Raw genomic sequence first — 13,575 nt, forward strand, 5'->3', positions numbered from 1 at the left:
AGATGACCACCCTGAGAGAATTTCAGCACAGGCTGAGATTCTTTGCTGATCTTTTGCTGTAACCTCCCTGCTGTGTTCTTGCTTTATCTCAGACAGTCACTGTGATTTGGAGTTTAGCAGACAATTTGTGTCTGCTGATAAGCTTTAGCAGTTTTGGCAGCGGCTGGTATTGAGTGGCATGTCCAGCTGACTGCTGATAAGTGTCCTTTGCTTGGTAAAGTAGGGAATGAGGAGAATTGGCCTGCATGAACAGATGGTGCCTAGACTTACTGTGTAGTACAGATTTTTCCCAATATTCTTTTGTTTCAAAACAGCTGAGTTTCACTTCACGGAACCCACAGGTGTCTGAAAGGGCATCAGCATGGACATGACAATTGAGAAATGAAAAATAATTGCAAGCTGACAAGTGAATGGATTTGTGTTGCATTACAAGCTCGAGGTCATGTCCAAGACCAGAAAAGAATAGGACATATTACCAAAGTGCGTGTTAGGAAATTGAGCCCTGATTTCAAATAACTATGATAAATAGGACTACTAGTAATTTATTGATAACTTGTCAAGTAGTTTTAGATATTGCCAGATATTTTGTTTGTTGTTTTCTGCTGCCAAATATAGCAAAGGATTTGCAATACTCAGTTGCATTACTGTCATTGCCTGGATACCTTGGAGAATAAAAACTTCCCCTGCAGTTGCAGTATCTGTCCATTTATGCAATGTTGTTTGATACAAGACAGCAGGGAGAATATCAAATGATGTTATTTATTATGTTAGGTTACTTTTATGGACAATCTAAATTTCAATTGCAAGTTCTCTGACTAAAAAGGATCTTGTTCCTCTTTATGCAAAACAATACATCATCTTGGTGACTCTCAAGTAATACAGCTGGCAATAACAGACACTGACGTTAAGGCCAGAAGTGGCATTTCAGTGAGTTGTGTCACCTGTGAACAACAGTGCACATAGGTGTAAGGGAAGGACTTGTGTTGTGGAACTGTAAAGGAGTCAAAAGCAGACTCCAAAAGTTGTTCTAAACAAACCTTGTGCTCTCTCCTGTATTAGAGAATCAGCTGTTAACCTAGTGCGGAGCGGATCTTACACCCGGCAGCCATGGAGGGATGAATCAAAGGGAAACGAAGCTCCCCATTCTGGTGCACCTACTACCTATGTATCTACCTACTTGAAAAGGTATGTCCAATTCTTACATGGTTTCCCAGGCAGTCAGTTCTGCTCTTAACATGCCTCCCAAACTTCAACCTCCTGCTTGCTGCTTACTGCATCAGTGTAACTGGCTTTGGGACTCTTCTGCTGAGAGCAGGAAATAAAAATTAAGGTTTGCCGACATTTGTCATGCTAAGTAGTATTTTTAAAGGCCATAATTTTTGTTGATTTGTAAATTGCTGAACTGAATTTAAATACTCTTGTTCACATAATTCAAATGCAAAGTGTTTTCTCAGTTTTATGCTAGTATTATGGTTAGATAATAAAACCAAAATTGATCATAAAAAGAGAATAAAGTAATTACGGTCTGAAAGCATTGTTCAAATAACTATTGACAGGTAAGTTGTAGCTTATCTTTAATTTTGGTTTATATTAGTTCATGTTTATGGCATCATTATCAGAAAAGTAGCGGTCTTCTTGTGCATGACTTACAGCACTTGCTAAGGAGTAAGACTGATGTCTGCAACCATTTTCTTGTGGCAGTAAAGAAGCAGTTTCTGCACAGTGTATGTGAAATTGTAGAGGCTGAATGTTGGTAAACTAGCCAAGCAGAATCAGGAAAGCAATCCTGTGCATAACTCCTTTAACTGACAGTATCATTTACCCCTTTGGAAGGCAGAGGCTCAGTTTCCTTGAAGTACCAGATAATGGCTGTCTCTGAATGAGGTGAATGAATGCCCTGCTCTGTTAAGGCAAATAATACATTACTGAATTCTCATCTCAGTTGTGAGAAGGAGGATCAGCTCTTTGTGCAAGTACAGTGCCATCACCTCACCTTTATTTTAGCTAATACTGGAAACCATCAAAACAACATGTATAAACATGTCACACTGCAAAGCCATTTGAACTGTGCTTAAGGAAGAGGGCAGAAATACTTCAAGGTTTTAGATTGTGCTTCACCAAATTCTAGACCCCAAACTAAATAACTGTCCTGAAGATGGAACAATTGCTTGAGATATTTGGGAAGATGTGGAGTTTTTGTTTTCTAGTACGTATGCTGGTAGAGTTAAGTTGTGCTCGAGTATGTGTTTGTCCAATTGCTGAGCATATACAGACCCGTTTCCACAAAAGGTGAAACAGACAGCCACTTCAAGCAGTAGAGTTCTCCTGATCTGCTGATCCTTTCCAGTGACTTCACATCTATCCTGGGACATGATGACAGGCCAACCTCCATAGCTTGTCTCTCTCCAAAGGCAGTCCAACAAGCCGCAGCTGATTACATTGGAAAAATTTTGTCTCTTGCAGCTGGCATGCCTTACTGTTCCCTAGTCTGAGAGACAGTCCAGTCACTCACATGGCTGTCTGTTGAAATTTTACAAACATTGCCTGTTTATCTCAGCTAATCCAGAACCAGATTTAGTATTACATTCACATAGTTGTACTGTATTTCCTTGGTTAAACTGTACAGAGACTAGCAAAGGTTTTGGCTGGCAGTGGTATGTCGCTAATACCGGTTTCTTGCTACAAAGGCTGAATTCTGGCCTTTCATAGGAGAGTGTTGGTTTACAAGCAATTACAGAGAATAGCTTTGCCAGGTAGGAATAAAGTGTACTTTTTTTTAAAGAGATAACTGGTTTTGCATTTTATGTACAAACAGTAAAATCATGATCAATTTGACCTCTATCCTGTATGGTTTTCTACAGGAGAGCACAGAGAAACTAAATATAATCATATTGAACTTCTGATTTCTCCAGCCTTGTGCATCAGCCTCTAAGATGAGGAAAGGCACCTGGTTGCCTGTTAGGGATAAGCTCTTTGTCATTTCCAAATATTAACAAAACTCTGATCACAACTCCAAAAGATACAAGCTCATTCTGAGAGAGGAAGAATTAAAGTGAACATGACATACTTGGATGTTACTGAGAGGATGACTTCTGTACATCTGCATTTCCCCTTTACCTTAGCATTTAACTAATCTCCATAAAGATACCTAGTTATGTTCTATAAGGGCTTTATATGACCCCCCAAACAAAGAGTAAACAACAGCAACAGATCATCTTAAGATGTTGAAAATGGCTTTTCTTCTAAAAGGGAACAAGGTAACTTGAAGTAATGTTGCAAATGTTCTTCAGCTTTAGTTGAAACAAATGTTAACGCTCTCTCTGTAATGGTAGTGACTGTCATTCATTCTGCTTTCTCTATGGGTGTACCACTAGCCCAAAAATTCACAGAACCCTGTTCTGACAGCCTGTTCTCCATGTTAGTGCATATTGGCCTTCAAACAGCCAGCTCACTTTGCCTGTATATTAAAGGATTTGGAGGAAAACTGGCATAGCAGATGGAATTAATTCAGCATCCTTCCTTTGACGTCAGCCATGAGTGATACCTCACAGGAAGGGATCACACACACCAGAATGAAATAAGTTTTTCACACAGTTAGTTTCTCCTTCATTTTACATATTTGTGTATATGCCTTCTTACTGGTTTTGTTCACATAAAAACCCGTGCAGTGATTCAGGCCAACAGTCCGTGCATTCCAGACTGTTTCTGACAGTAACTGGTTTTGAAGGGCAAGTTGCAAAAGCTAGGATAACTTAAGAGCAGTCTTCCACCTCCCACACTCCCTTTACTTCCAGCAATCATGAATTTAGGGGTTATACTTAACCATTGTTCTTAATAGCCATCACTGTGGCCAGCTTCCATAAGCAAATCCTATTTTGATCTCAGCAATACCCTATGGCAGTGTGTTCAAAAAAGATAGTTAAGAGTTTTGTGCAAACCTTTTTTATTAGCGTATGTGGAAGCTTTTTTAAGGTTTTGAAAGTTTTTAAGATTTTGAATTCTACTTGCCATAGCTGTTTTCAAAAGTATTGCTTTTTATTGATTTGAAATGTTTCTTTCCATTTCATTGCTCATTCCCTGATGGTTATGTTATGGTGATTATGTTAGAGAACAAGTAGCAGTGTTTCAGTGCCTTTTTTTATTTCCAGTGTTGAATTCTTTAGCATAAATTTGTAATCCTCCCTTTTACAGATTCATATGAACACAGATGTTAATTAAGAAGATTCCCCAGCTAACCTTTTTCTTGCAATTTTCTGGTCCTGTTCAGACCAAATGTGAACAATTGAATAAATGCCTTAGAGTCCTCCTCGAACTGTGCAATGCTACCCATGCAAGGTGACAGGGTGGGGAGGTGAATTCCTGTAAAGCTGGTAATGCCTTGGCTCCCTCCTCGTGAGCAGGAGTGTGCGCATGATGCTCCAGCAGCACATTTCTCCGACCCGGGGCATGTGCGTGTAGGAGTTGGCAATGCCATCACCATGCTCTTTTCCTCCATTCCTCCTCCTCCTTCCCCTCTCGGCTCCCTGACATCTCTCCTCTCCCAGGCACCTGGTGCTGCTTCTGTCCTCTTGTCTCCCCTTTTCACTCATTACCTTTGCCTTCTGAAAGACAGTCCTTGTCAGGTCTTAATAACCCTCCCATGTCCTCCCTGACCAAGTTCCTTCTCTTTTTTGCAGCCACCCCTTGTGCCCCACCCTCTCTGCTTTGGGCTCTCCTAGGATCGCGCCACGTCAACCCTGCTCCCCACAGGGTTGCCACCACCTCTTCCCCTACCGTTCCTCTTGTTCCTTCCCCTGGTGCACGCTCCACTACCATCATCTCCTCAGTACACTCATTTCTGCAACCTCACGGCTGCTTGCTCTGCACGCCCACACCAGCCAGGCTTAGCTCCCTCGTCCCAGCCCTCTCCAGGGCTTGGCCTTTTCCTCTGGTGCAGAGAGCCAAGAAGGGAGTTACGTGCTTCCAACAGGACTTCCTGCTCCCCCATAGTCCATGCAGGGGCCAGCATTCCAGAGGAAGCTTTGTTTAGGGTCTGGTGGAGGTTGCTACCTGGTGACAATAACTTGCTTGTTCCTTTGTGACCTTGATGTGGCAAGCAGCCATCAACTGAAGAGCCCAAATGTAAGGTTCTTCCCCGTGGAGGCGTTCCAGGATGTCCCATTCTCTCCTTTGGCTGTCTAGGGACCAGCTGCTTGTTCTGGACTGGCTGGGGTCCTTGGCACATAAAACTGATTTGTAAATTGGGTGCCTAAGTGAATTGGACTGGATCCTTCTTCCAACCTCCTGTCCTTGGCTGTTGTACTGCCCCTTTCAAGTTTTATTTCAGCCTCGGGCTGCTCTCTCTGACTCTTGCTCTAGTGTTCAGTTCCAGTCTGTTGTCCCTGGCTTTCCCATAATCCTGCAGCTGTTTGTCCTGGTCTGCTTTTCCTCTAGGTCAGCTTTTACTCCTGGTGCAACCACTTTTCCTCCATGTGCACTGGCATAGGAGTTATTAGGATGCAGGAGGTGAGAGGCAGCCTTCCAGCCTTCTTAGCCTTTGATCCTGCAGACAGCGCAGTCTGACCAGTAGCAACCAGGAATACCAGTTGCTGGGAAAGGAGTGGCAGGATCCTGAATCATGCATGCATGCTCGTTTGCTCTGTGCAGACAAGGAGCAGCCTGTATATGGGGCTCTGGCACATGCAACAAGGAGATTTTGCCAGATTTCATCAAGTCTGTCTTTAGAGGTGTGCAAATTCTCCCACTTAGGGTGGATTTTCTCTGAAAAAGGGAAAGGGTACATCCTCATATGAGCCCTTCTCCTTCTCTCCTGTCTCTTCTCCAAAGTATGAGCACTTTAACACTTAACAGCTTTTCAGTAATAATGGTTTTAAGGGTTTTGTTTTAAACTGGCAAAATATGTATTTCCCTTGCTTATTCTTGAATATTTTTTGGACAGTTTTGCTAGCTATTTTCCAGAAATACAGAGTCTGTGCCAAACATGCCTTAAAGAAAATTAAAGCCTGAACTGATCATCTTTGCCAAAGCTTTAAGCCACTGAAAACAAGTTCTTAAAACTGGACGTCCTGGGCATCCTTAGGGGGTGATGAAGCCCTACCTGCTTATGTCACTCTCCCCTTTCCTGCTTTAAGCAACCTCATCCTTGCTCATTGTTTCTACCTTTCCCCAGTACGCAGGGGTGCTCTGTGTGCACCGCTTTCACTGCAGTAGGGTTTTTCCCTTCCCTGGTCTTCACCAATTCACCTTCACACCGTTATTCTCTCACTGAAACTCAGCTGGGCTTACCTAAGAGGGGTGCTCTAGCACTAGCCTGCGTGAGCGACCTGCAGCAACTCAATGGGCTCTAATTTCCTTGCATATGTTTTGCTAAGATGTAATACTTGCTCCCTTTCCAGCTGAGAGCCCAGTTGTGGTGATGTTCTGTTGAATATTTACTGTGCTCTGAAGGACGTGATTTTGTGATGTTTTACAGTGCTTCATTTGGTAGAAGTAGTGACCTCAGCAGTCCCTACATTTCAGCCAGTCGCACTACATCTCTAGCTACCTCACCCACTACCATTGGTTCATCTACCTCATTGGGCACCCCGTGGCAACCTGTCTCTTCCTGTCCCACATCTCTCGGTGTGAACACTACTGCATCAGCCCGCCAGTATACCAGGTAACGGCTCACAGCTGAGATAATGCTGCACAAAATCAGCATTCGGGTTGGAAGTTCTGAATTCTGGAGTGGATTATGGATTGGAAGTGCACTTCCATGCAGGAAGCGCTGATAAGAAATCCCAGAATGGTTATGTTGGACGGTTTCAGTAGGGCATGTGTACCAGCAGGCAGTTAACAGCTCCTATATGACCTTAGCTTCTTCACTCACTGCAGTGGTCAATTGTGCCCTCTTGCTACCCTGTTAGAGACATGATGTCAGGCTGCTCTTGAGCGTTGAGCGTACAAGCTCTTGGAGTTCATTCCTTCTGCTTATTCACCAGGTGCATTTTTCTAATCATTTTTGCTACAAACAGGGATGTGAAGACTATGAATTCCTCCTGCTTATTCTTCTACAAATTTTTAAAAATTCATTTTAATGTGTGCTGTTCTCTCCAAAAACACAAGTCTAGAACAAGGAGAATGAACTGTCAATGCTCCCTTGAGCTGGCTGGTCTCAGACAGCAATTGAGTTCACTTGCTTTGCTTTCCATTATGTCTTCTCTATTTCAGAGCCCCTTTCAGGCAACAAACTGATTCTGCTGTAGAGAAAAATACAGAGGGCATCTCTGCTAGCACCCCCCTAGGTGTAATCACAAATCGTGCTATACTCGGCTCTACTAATGGTATTGCGAATGCCGGTGCTGCCTCAACTACAGGAAAGGACTTCTCAGCTGAGGAAGCCAGGGAGCGCAGAAGGTTAGTGAGCAGAGTGCCGGTGTGTGTCAGTCTTCCTCTGTGATCAGGTCTCACATGGTGGTGATGGTGGGTGTGTAAGAACTGTTTCTTAGGTGCTACATGGAGTTACAGGCTGCTGCCCCTGGTCCATCTTAAGGTTTTGAACTGAGTCATCACTGGCTTGTAGGTTAAATTTAGTTTCATAATTTTCTACTTGTCTTTTCAATATCTCAGCCTTTTTCTTCAGCAGTCATCTCGGCTATTAATCTCAGTCCCTAAGGCCTCTATGTATAGAGGGACAGACAGCCCAGTAGCTACTTACAGTAGGTTCTGTAACATGAATCCCATCCTAAAAAGAGCGTTGGACTGAGACACATTCAGATAAAATCCATCCCTCTGATTCTGCTCAGCTAAGTTTACATGTGCCCCAATGGAGACATCTTTGCTGCACAAGTCCCCTGGATTCCCTCTGCTGTTAGTGGGGGGAAAACATTTCTGGAGTGTGTAGCTGTGTGATCCAGGAGATGGACTGCACTCTAGCAGCATGCATTTCTTTTGATTGACTAGAAGGAAGACTTAGCACAGAGGTAGAAGTCTGCCATGTTCAACCAAGGCTATTACAGCAGTAGCAGCATTTGGAATTACTCTGAATCTAGCTGGTGGTATCTCTTTCTTACCATATGTTATTTTAAGACTGGGGAAATAGAAACCTGGGGTAGCTGGTGCTCTTTTCAAAGGAAATTTACCCTGTGCAGAGTATCAAATGATCCCTATTTATTCCTGCAAACAGGTTAACTTTTGCAAAATCTGTCTCTTCCGATGGCATCGATTAAAGTAAATGGTAATAAATAAAATGCAGTGAGGAACTGTGTATTTCTAACTAGGAACCAGTTCATGGAGTGTTTTGAGTAATTAGATTCTTTCAAACTAAAATAATAAGTTCTTAAAATACAGACCTTCCTGAGTGGAGATAGCACTCTGATATATTTTAAATGGCCTGAAGCCAAAGGATGTGAAAAGCAATAATGGAAATAATCAGCTTACAAAGGTGAAGATGGTAGAGCTCAGCAGTGCCATGTAATCTGCAGTCAGCCATGTGACTTCTCCCGTGGAGGGAGGGCATGCTTGCTGTGGGCTTCTCTTTGCTTCGGCTGCATCAGATCGAAGAAAGAAGGTGGTCTGTGTTATTTGGAAAATACTCAACTCTTAATGCTGTTTGGGCTTGTTTTTTCTTTTTTTCCAGAGCTAGCACAGGGAGTGCTTTGAAGGTATTGCAAGCGTTTTGGATGAGCCACATTTATCAACTCTGTAAGCAGGGACATAATTTGAAATAGCTACTGAAAAGTATCTTTGTAAGAACACTTACGTTTAATATTAGGAGTGCTTCTGTATGCTCCTTGTCATTTTGCATGGGGTCAGTTGGCTTGGTGTCATTTGCAGTTGAATTGAGATGAGCTGCTGAAAGATACTCCCAGTGCAAAGTGAGATTGTGCAAAAGAGGACAGAGTGAGTATTGTGCTTTCATTTCACACTTCAGACTGTTTCACAACAGTATCTCCATTTTGGCAAGCTCAGAATCAATTTGCAGAAGCTTTAGATTCTTCCCTGGAGAAGTGGGCTCCACAAAACCCACCAGACTTTTGGCACTGTCTGAAGACAGGGAACTTGACTGTGATAGTACTCATAGATGCCCAAAAGATCATCTATTAATATTACTGCATTGTTGTTTATTGCCAAATCAGTTTCTATAAATAATATAGAAATCTGTTTAAGTCTCCTGCATTTTTATTAGAAAACCATCTCCTGTGATTTATGGTAATGTAAAGAGAAACATCAGAAAATTCCTCCCACCTTTAATTGATGCTCTGAAACTACTGAGAGGAAAAAAAAGCACAGCAATGATGCATTGTGCTTGTGGGTAGAGGAAAACTTACTTATGAATGTGTGTTCTAACAGCAGGATATACTGACTGGGGAACTGCCTGCACATTTTGAACTAGGAAGCATGGACCTAGAGAAACAGGAGAGGTCACCTAAATGGGAAAAGCTTATTTTGGAAGGAGACCAATTCCAGTAAAATAAAATAAAAAAGGGAAATGGTAAACAGTTGTCAAGGAAGCACTACATGGATTTCAGTTCCCACCGGCAGCTGTTGCAGTAGCATTTGGTCTGCTTCAGTGTTTCCAAAGCTCCAGCTTTCTCTTAGCAACAAAAACATAAACAAGCTTATCATCTAATATTAGATCACAGGGATGTCTCCTAACTTGTGGCCTTAAATTATCTGCGTGAAGCCAAAAGGTTAAAGCAGCAGAGACTGCTAGGTCTGGAGAGGGACAACTAGCAAAGTGCTCTGGAGTGCTGTTTTGCATCCTTTGGTGGCCAACAAGCCTTACCTTGGCTTACCATAGTGTTTCATCCCTGGTGTTTTACCTGCTGCTTGTTTGCCTGCTAAATTGGTCAGCAAACACTCCAGTAGCTGCAAAATAGTGTGAATCATGCCTCATGTCATTTCAAAGGGGAAGAAAGGAAAAACAAAAAAGGCGGCAGCACAGGAGAAATCAGTTTTGGAGGAATGCAATGCAGTCTGCTTACCTGGATGGACTGTAGCAAATTGCTGCCTGGTGTTAGAGCCATATGTCTTGGACATTCAGCCAAGCTGCTGCCGTGTGTATTTACATGTACCCAGCTGCACATTCAGCCTCCCTTAATTCTGCTGCAGCCCTGCAGTGTGCTGATACCGATAGGCTGGAAACATGCCATCTTCCAAAGTCAGTATTTTTGCCAGGCAATTTCTTTTTCTTTTTCATGGGAATTTTGGAGCCACTGATGAATGTTGCTCTTTGGCCATTTTGATGATCTCCTTCCAGCATCAAATTGTCTCGCATTGCAAATGCATTTGTCCAGCTGAACTCAAAACAGCACTGGCTCTGCTGAGGGTCAGTTACAAGCGCGTGGATGCTGTGCCTGCAGTATTTAACGTAGACCCTGTTCTTCGTGGAGCAAAACTAACATCCTTTTGGTTTCCATTTGGTGCAAGCAGGTGGTGGGGACTCAGGGGGGTCCTCTCGGTTGCAGCCCACTGTTGGATTATCCGTCTTCATCCAGGATGACAGCGGCCTCTAGTGCCACCAACAGCTCCTTTGCAAAGTTTATCTGCGACCTTGTCCATGTAGTTTCAGTGCAGGGCTCTGGTCACATCTTCCCCTGGGAGGCCTACGCTGCAGCCCCTCTCAAGAGGGCTACTGATGTCGCAGGCTCCCTGTGCGCTGGAGGCTGCTTGGAGCCATGTCCCCTGTGCATGGAGAGGGGTCTGCAGGAGGTCTTGCCAAGCTGGAACGTGACTTGTGCCATGAGACATCTGGTACTGAGAAGAAAGGTCTGGGGGGGTCTGTGTGTCTCTGAAGCCCTTCATGTTATGTGAAAGCTTTGGTTCCCAGAAGAGTTTGAAAGGCTGCCATGCAACCTGCAGCTTGTGGGTAGCTGTCACGTGGGTTAAGACAAGCTTTGCCTGAGAACTTATGAAAGGCAAGTCTGTGTTCTCAGTTGTGAGACCAGTTTAAAAGGACACTCCTGAATTTGAAATCTGGCCTGTTTTTGTAAGAATTAGAATTTTAATTTGTCCTTCCTCTTCCCCCCCCACCCCCCTCCCCAAGCCACTTTGTTTATACAATTGCATTCTGCAATTGTATTTGTTCTTCCTGTTCCTTGGGAAGGTTCCAGCAAGGTGGTAGCACTTGCCATCAGGCAAGCTGTTAGAGACAGGAAACACATCTCTCTCCCTTATTTTTTGAATGTATTTTGACCGCTTTCTCAGATAAATCGAGTAGGAGTGAGGTGGGCTTGTTTTCTGAGCAACTTTGGGGCTGATGGCTGTGCTCAGCCTGGCTTCTTGCCCTTTAAAGTTTCCTCTAGAAATTTTTTTCAGATAAAGAAAGTTCACTGACGTGTAAGGTACATGTGTCTAGCAAACATTTCTCTTTTCTGCTTCATTCCCAAGAGGAATTTATTTTTCATTCTTTGTTCCTTCATTCTAAGGATCCAGCTGCTAATTATAGTAGCATATATTAATAATATATTAATAACTGAATCCTCCTCCACCAGTACTTTTAGATGAACAATTTTTGGCAGGTCCTTTTACCTTGTGATTCTTGTCCTGTCCAAATTCAGAGCATGACTCCTCTAGGGTGAGCGTGGATGCCTGATATGTCTGTTAACCCTTATTATCTGACAAAAAAATAAGAAACTCTGATCTCTGTAAAAGTTAAGCTATGGGATTTGCATTCGAGGGGTATTTAAATGTCACTTGAGAGGAACTGGTAGAAAAAGCTGTGAGCATTATCTTGCTACCACCTTGGGTTTTTTTCAGTAGTATTTGACTCTATAATCCTTATCACTGACTGACATAAAGCTGAGTGGTCTTAATTCTCCTGGGAGAGGTCTGTGGGGAAGCAGAGTGGTAGGGTTACTCATGCAAGGTGCTGCTGCATGGCAAGGGACAGATTCCTGATCACACTACACAGCAGACAACAAAAAGTCAAGAGGTCTCTCTCTTGTGAAGAACTGAACAATCATCTGGCACCTGCTGTTGAAAGCATTTATCTGCCATGCTTCTGCAGTTAATCTCTTTCAGATAAAGTTGCCCTTTTTTTAAAAGGCTGCTGGTGCAGATGACGTGGGAGGGCAGGAATTCTGCTGGCCATCAGATTTTCCATGTTGGGAAGAAGCAAGATAGCTCCTGCTGTATCAGAAATCAGGCTGCATTTTTATTTGGAAAAAGGTCGAGGTGTGGGATGGGGGTCACTGCTGCTGAGCCTTGTTTCCTGTAAAGAAGGCGAGCAGGTGTGCTGCTGCATGCTCAGCTGCCGACTGACTTTATCCAGTGCTCAGGGGAAGGCGGAGTGGGGGGTGGGGGGGATATTTTGGTATTTGCTTTGGGCGGAGGAGCCCAGGCTGTAGGTTGGCCTGCTAACCCAAAGCAGGAATATATGCAGGATCCTGCAGGAATGGTCAAGGAAACGAAGCAGGGATCACTTGAGCTAACCAATGTAAAAGAACTGCATCTTGACAGCATGGAGCAAGCAGAAGGTAAAACTGCCTTTCCCCATCCCTGTCTACATGCAAATTTGTGTGCAATTCCTCTTTACTTATTAATCGTAACCACTGACATGTTTCACGTATTTAATCCTTGTGTCTAACACCACATTTGTCTAATGACAAGTTCTGCAGCCAGGGCTCCAGTTCTATCTGGGTACCGCCACCTGGATGTTCAGGGTATGGACACTTACCAACTTCAACATGTTCAAATACTTTCCTGTGTCCAAAACTGGCCATTAAACTAAAGAATGTAGCTGAAATATTTGTGGAGATACTGTGTGACTGTACAGCTGAGGGCTAATTTAGCACAAAATCAGCTATTCTGTTAAATTCTTTGCTCTATAGCACCGACCCGCGGATGTTGCAGGTGGAGAAGCTAAGGAAGCCAGGTAGCCACACTGGGATTTCTATAGGAAAAGTTTTTGAGCAAACTTAATTAATCTTCTGTCCCCAAGAACAATGAACACTTGAAACTGAACCAAAGCTACTGCCACATGCTCAGAAATTGCAATCTTAGCTCAGCAGGAAATGGAAATCTTTTCTACGGGATCAATATTCCGTGATGTTTTCTGCAATTCAGCTGAGGGCTAATTCGTGATCGTCTTCCTTGAAACTGCTCAGGCGTCTCGGTGGCTGCTTCCACGAGGTGGCAGTCGAAGGCTGCTTAGATGGACTTGCCAAGTGAGCATTTCTTCTACGATTTATCTAGTTCAACAGCTGAACCTTCTTTATCACCATCAGGTTTTGATTTTGTTTTATTTTTTAGTTGCAAAAGGCAATTTCCCAAATATTCAGATTTTTGCCGAGTGAATTTTTTTGTTTTCAGGGATTTCCTGCCCTGTGTCAGACTGTGTAAACTAGCTTTGGGGAAAGCTGTAATAGGTCTGCTTGAGGTTGTTTAAAATGTCAAATTTTGTTGGCTCACTTGAAAATGAGAAATACTGGTAGAGGCAGGACACTCGCATCTTTGTCTTAATTTCGTTCATCAGCTGGCAGGAGATGGAGCTTCATCCTGCTCTGTTTCATGCAGCAATTTTGTTAATGCAAAGATTCAGCCTCTGAAGACTGCAGACAGTAGTGCCCTTTGTTCCATGATACAGTGACAAAC

The 13,575-nt window shown here is 43.3% G+C and overlaps 1 protein-coding gene across 4 annotated transcripts in view; it reads left to right on the forward strand.

The window, feature by feature from the left end:
* The window catches only part of PPP1R12B (protein phosphatase 1 regulatory subunit 12B), a 124,637-nt gene that overhangs the window by 55,009 nt on the left and 56,053 nt on the right, over positions 1-13,575 (forward strand). For 2 of the 4 annotated variants that reach the window (XM_049832382.1, XM_049832383.1), the window contains 3 exons: positions 1,060-1,185; positions 6,473-6,658; positions 7,210-7,395. In XM_049832382.1, coding sequence (XP_049688339.1) covers positions 1,060-1,185; positions 6,473-6,658; positions 7,210-7,395 — 498 coding nt within the window. The remainder of the gene's footprint in view (positions 1-1,059; positions 1,186-6,472; positions 6,659-7,209; positions 7,396-13,575) is intronic. The other 2 variants (XM_049832384.1, XM_049832385.1) reach the window with 2 other exon arrangements.

Source organism: Accipiter gentilis, chromosome 29 (assembly GCF_929443795.1).
Source record: "Accipiter gentilis chromosome 29, bAccGen1.1, whole genome shotgun sequence".
In the NCBI taxonomy this organism is placed as follows: domain Eukaryota; kingdom Metazoa; phylum Chordata; class Aves; order Accipitriformes; family Accipitridae; genus Astur; species Astur gentilis.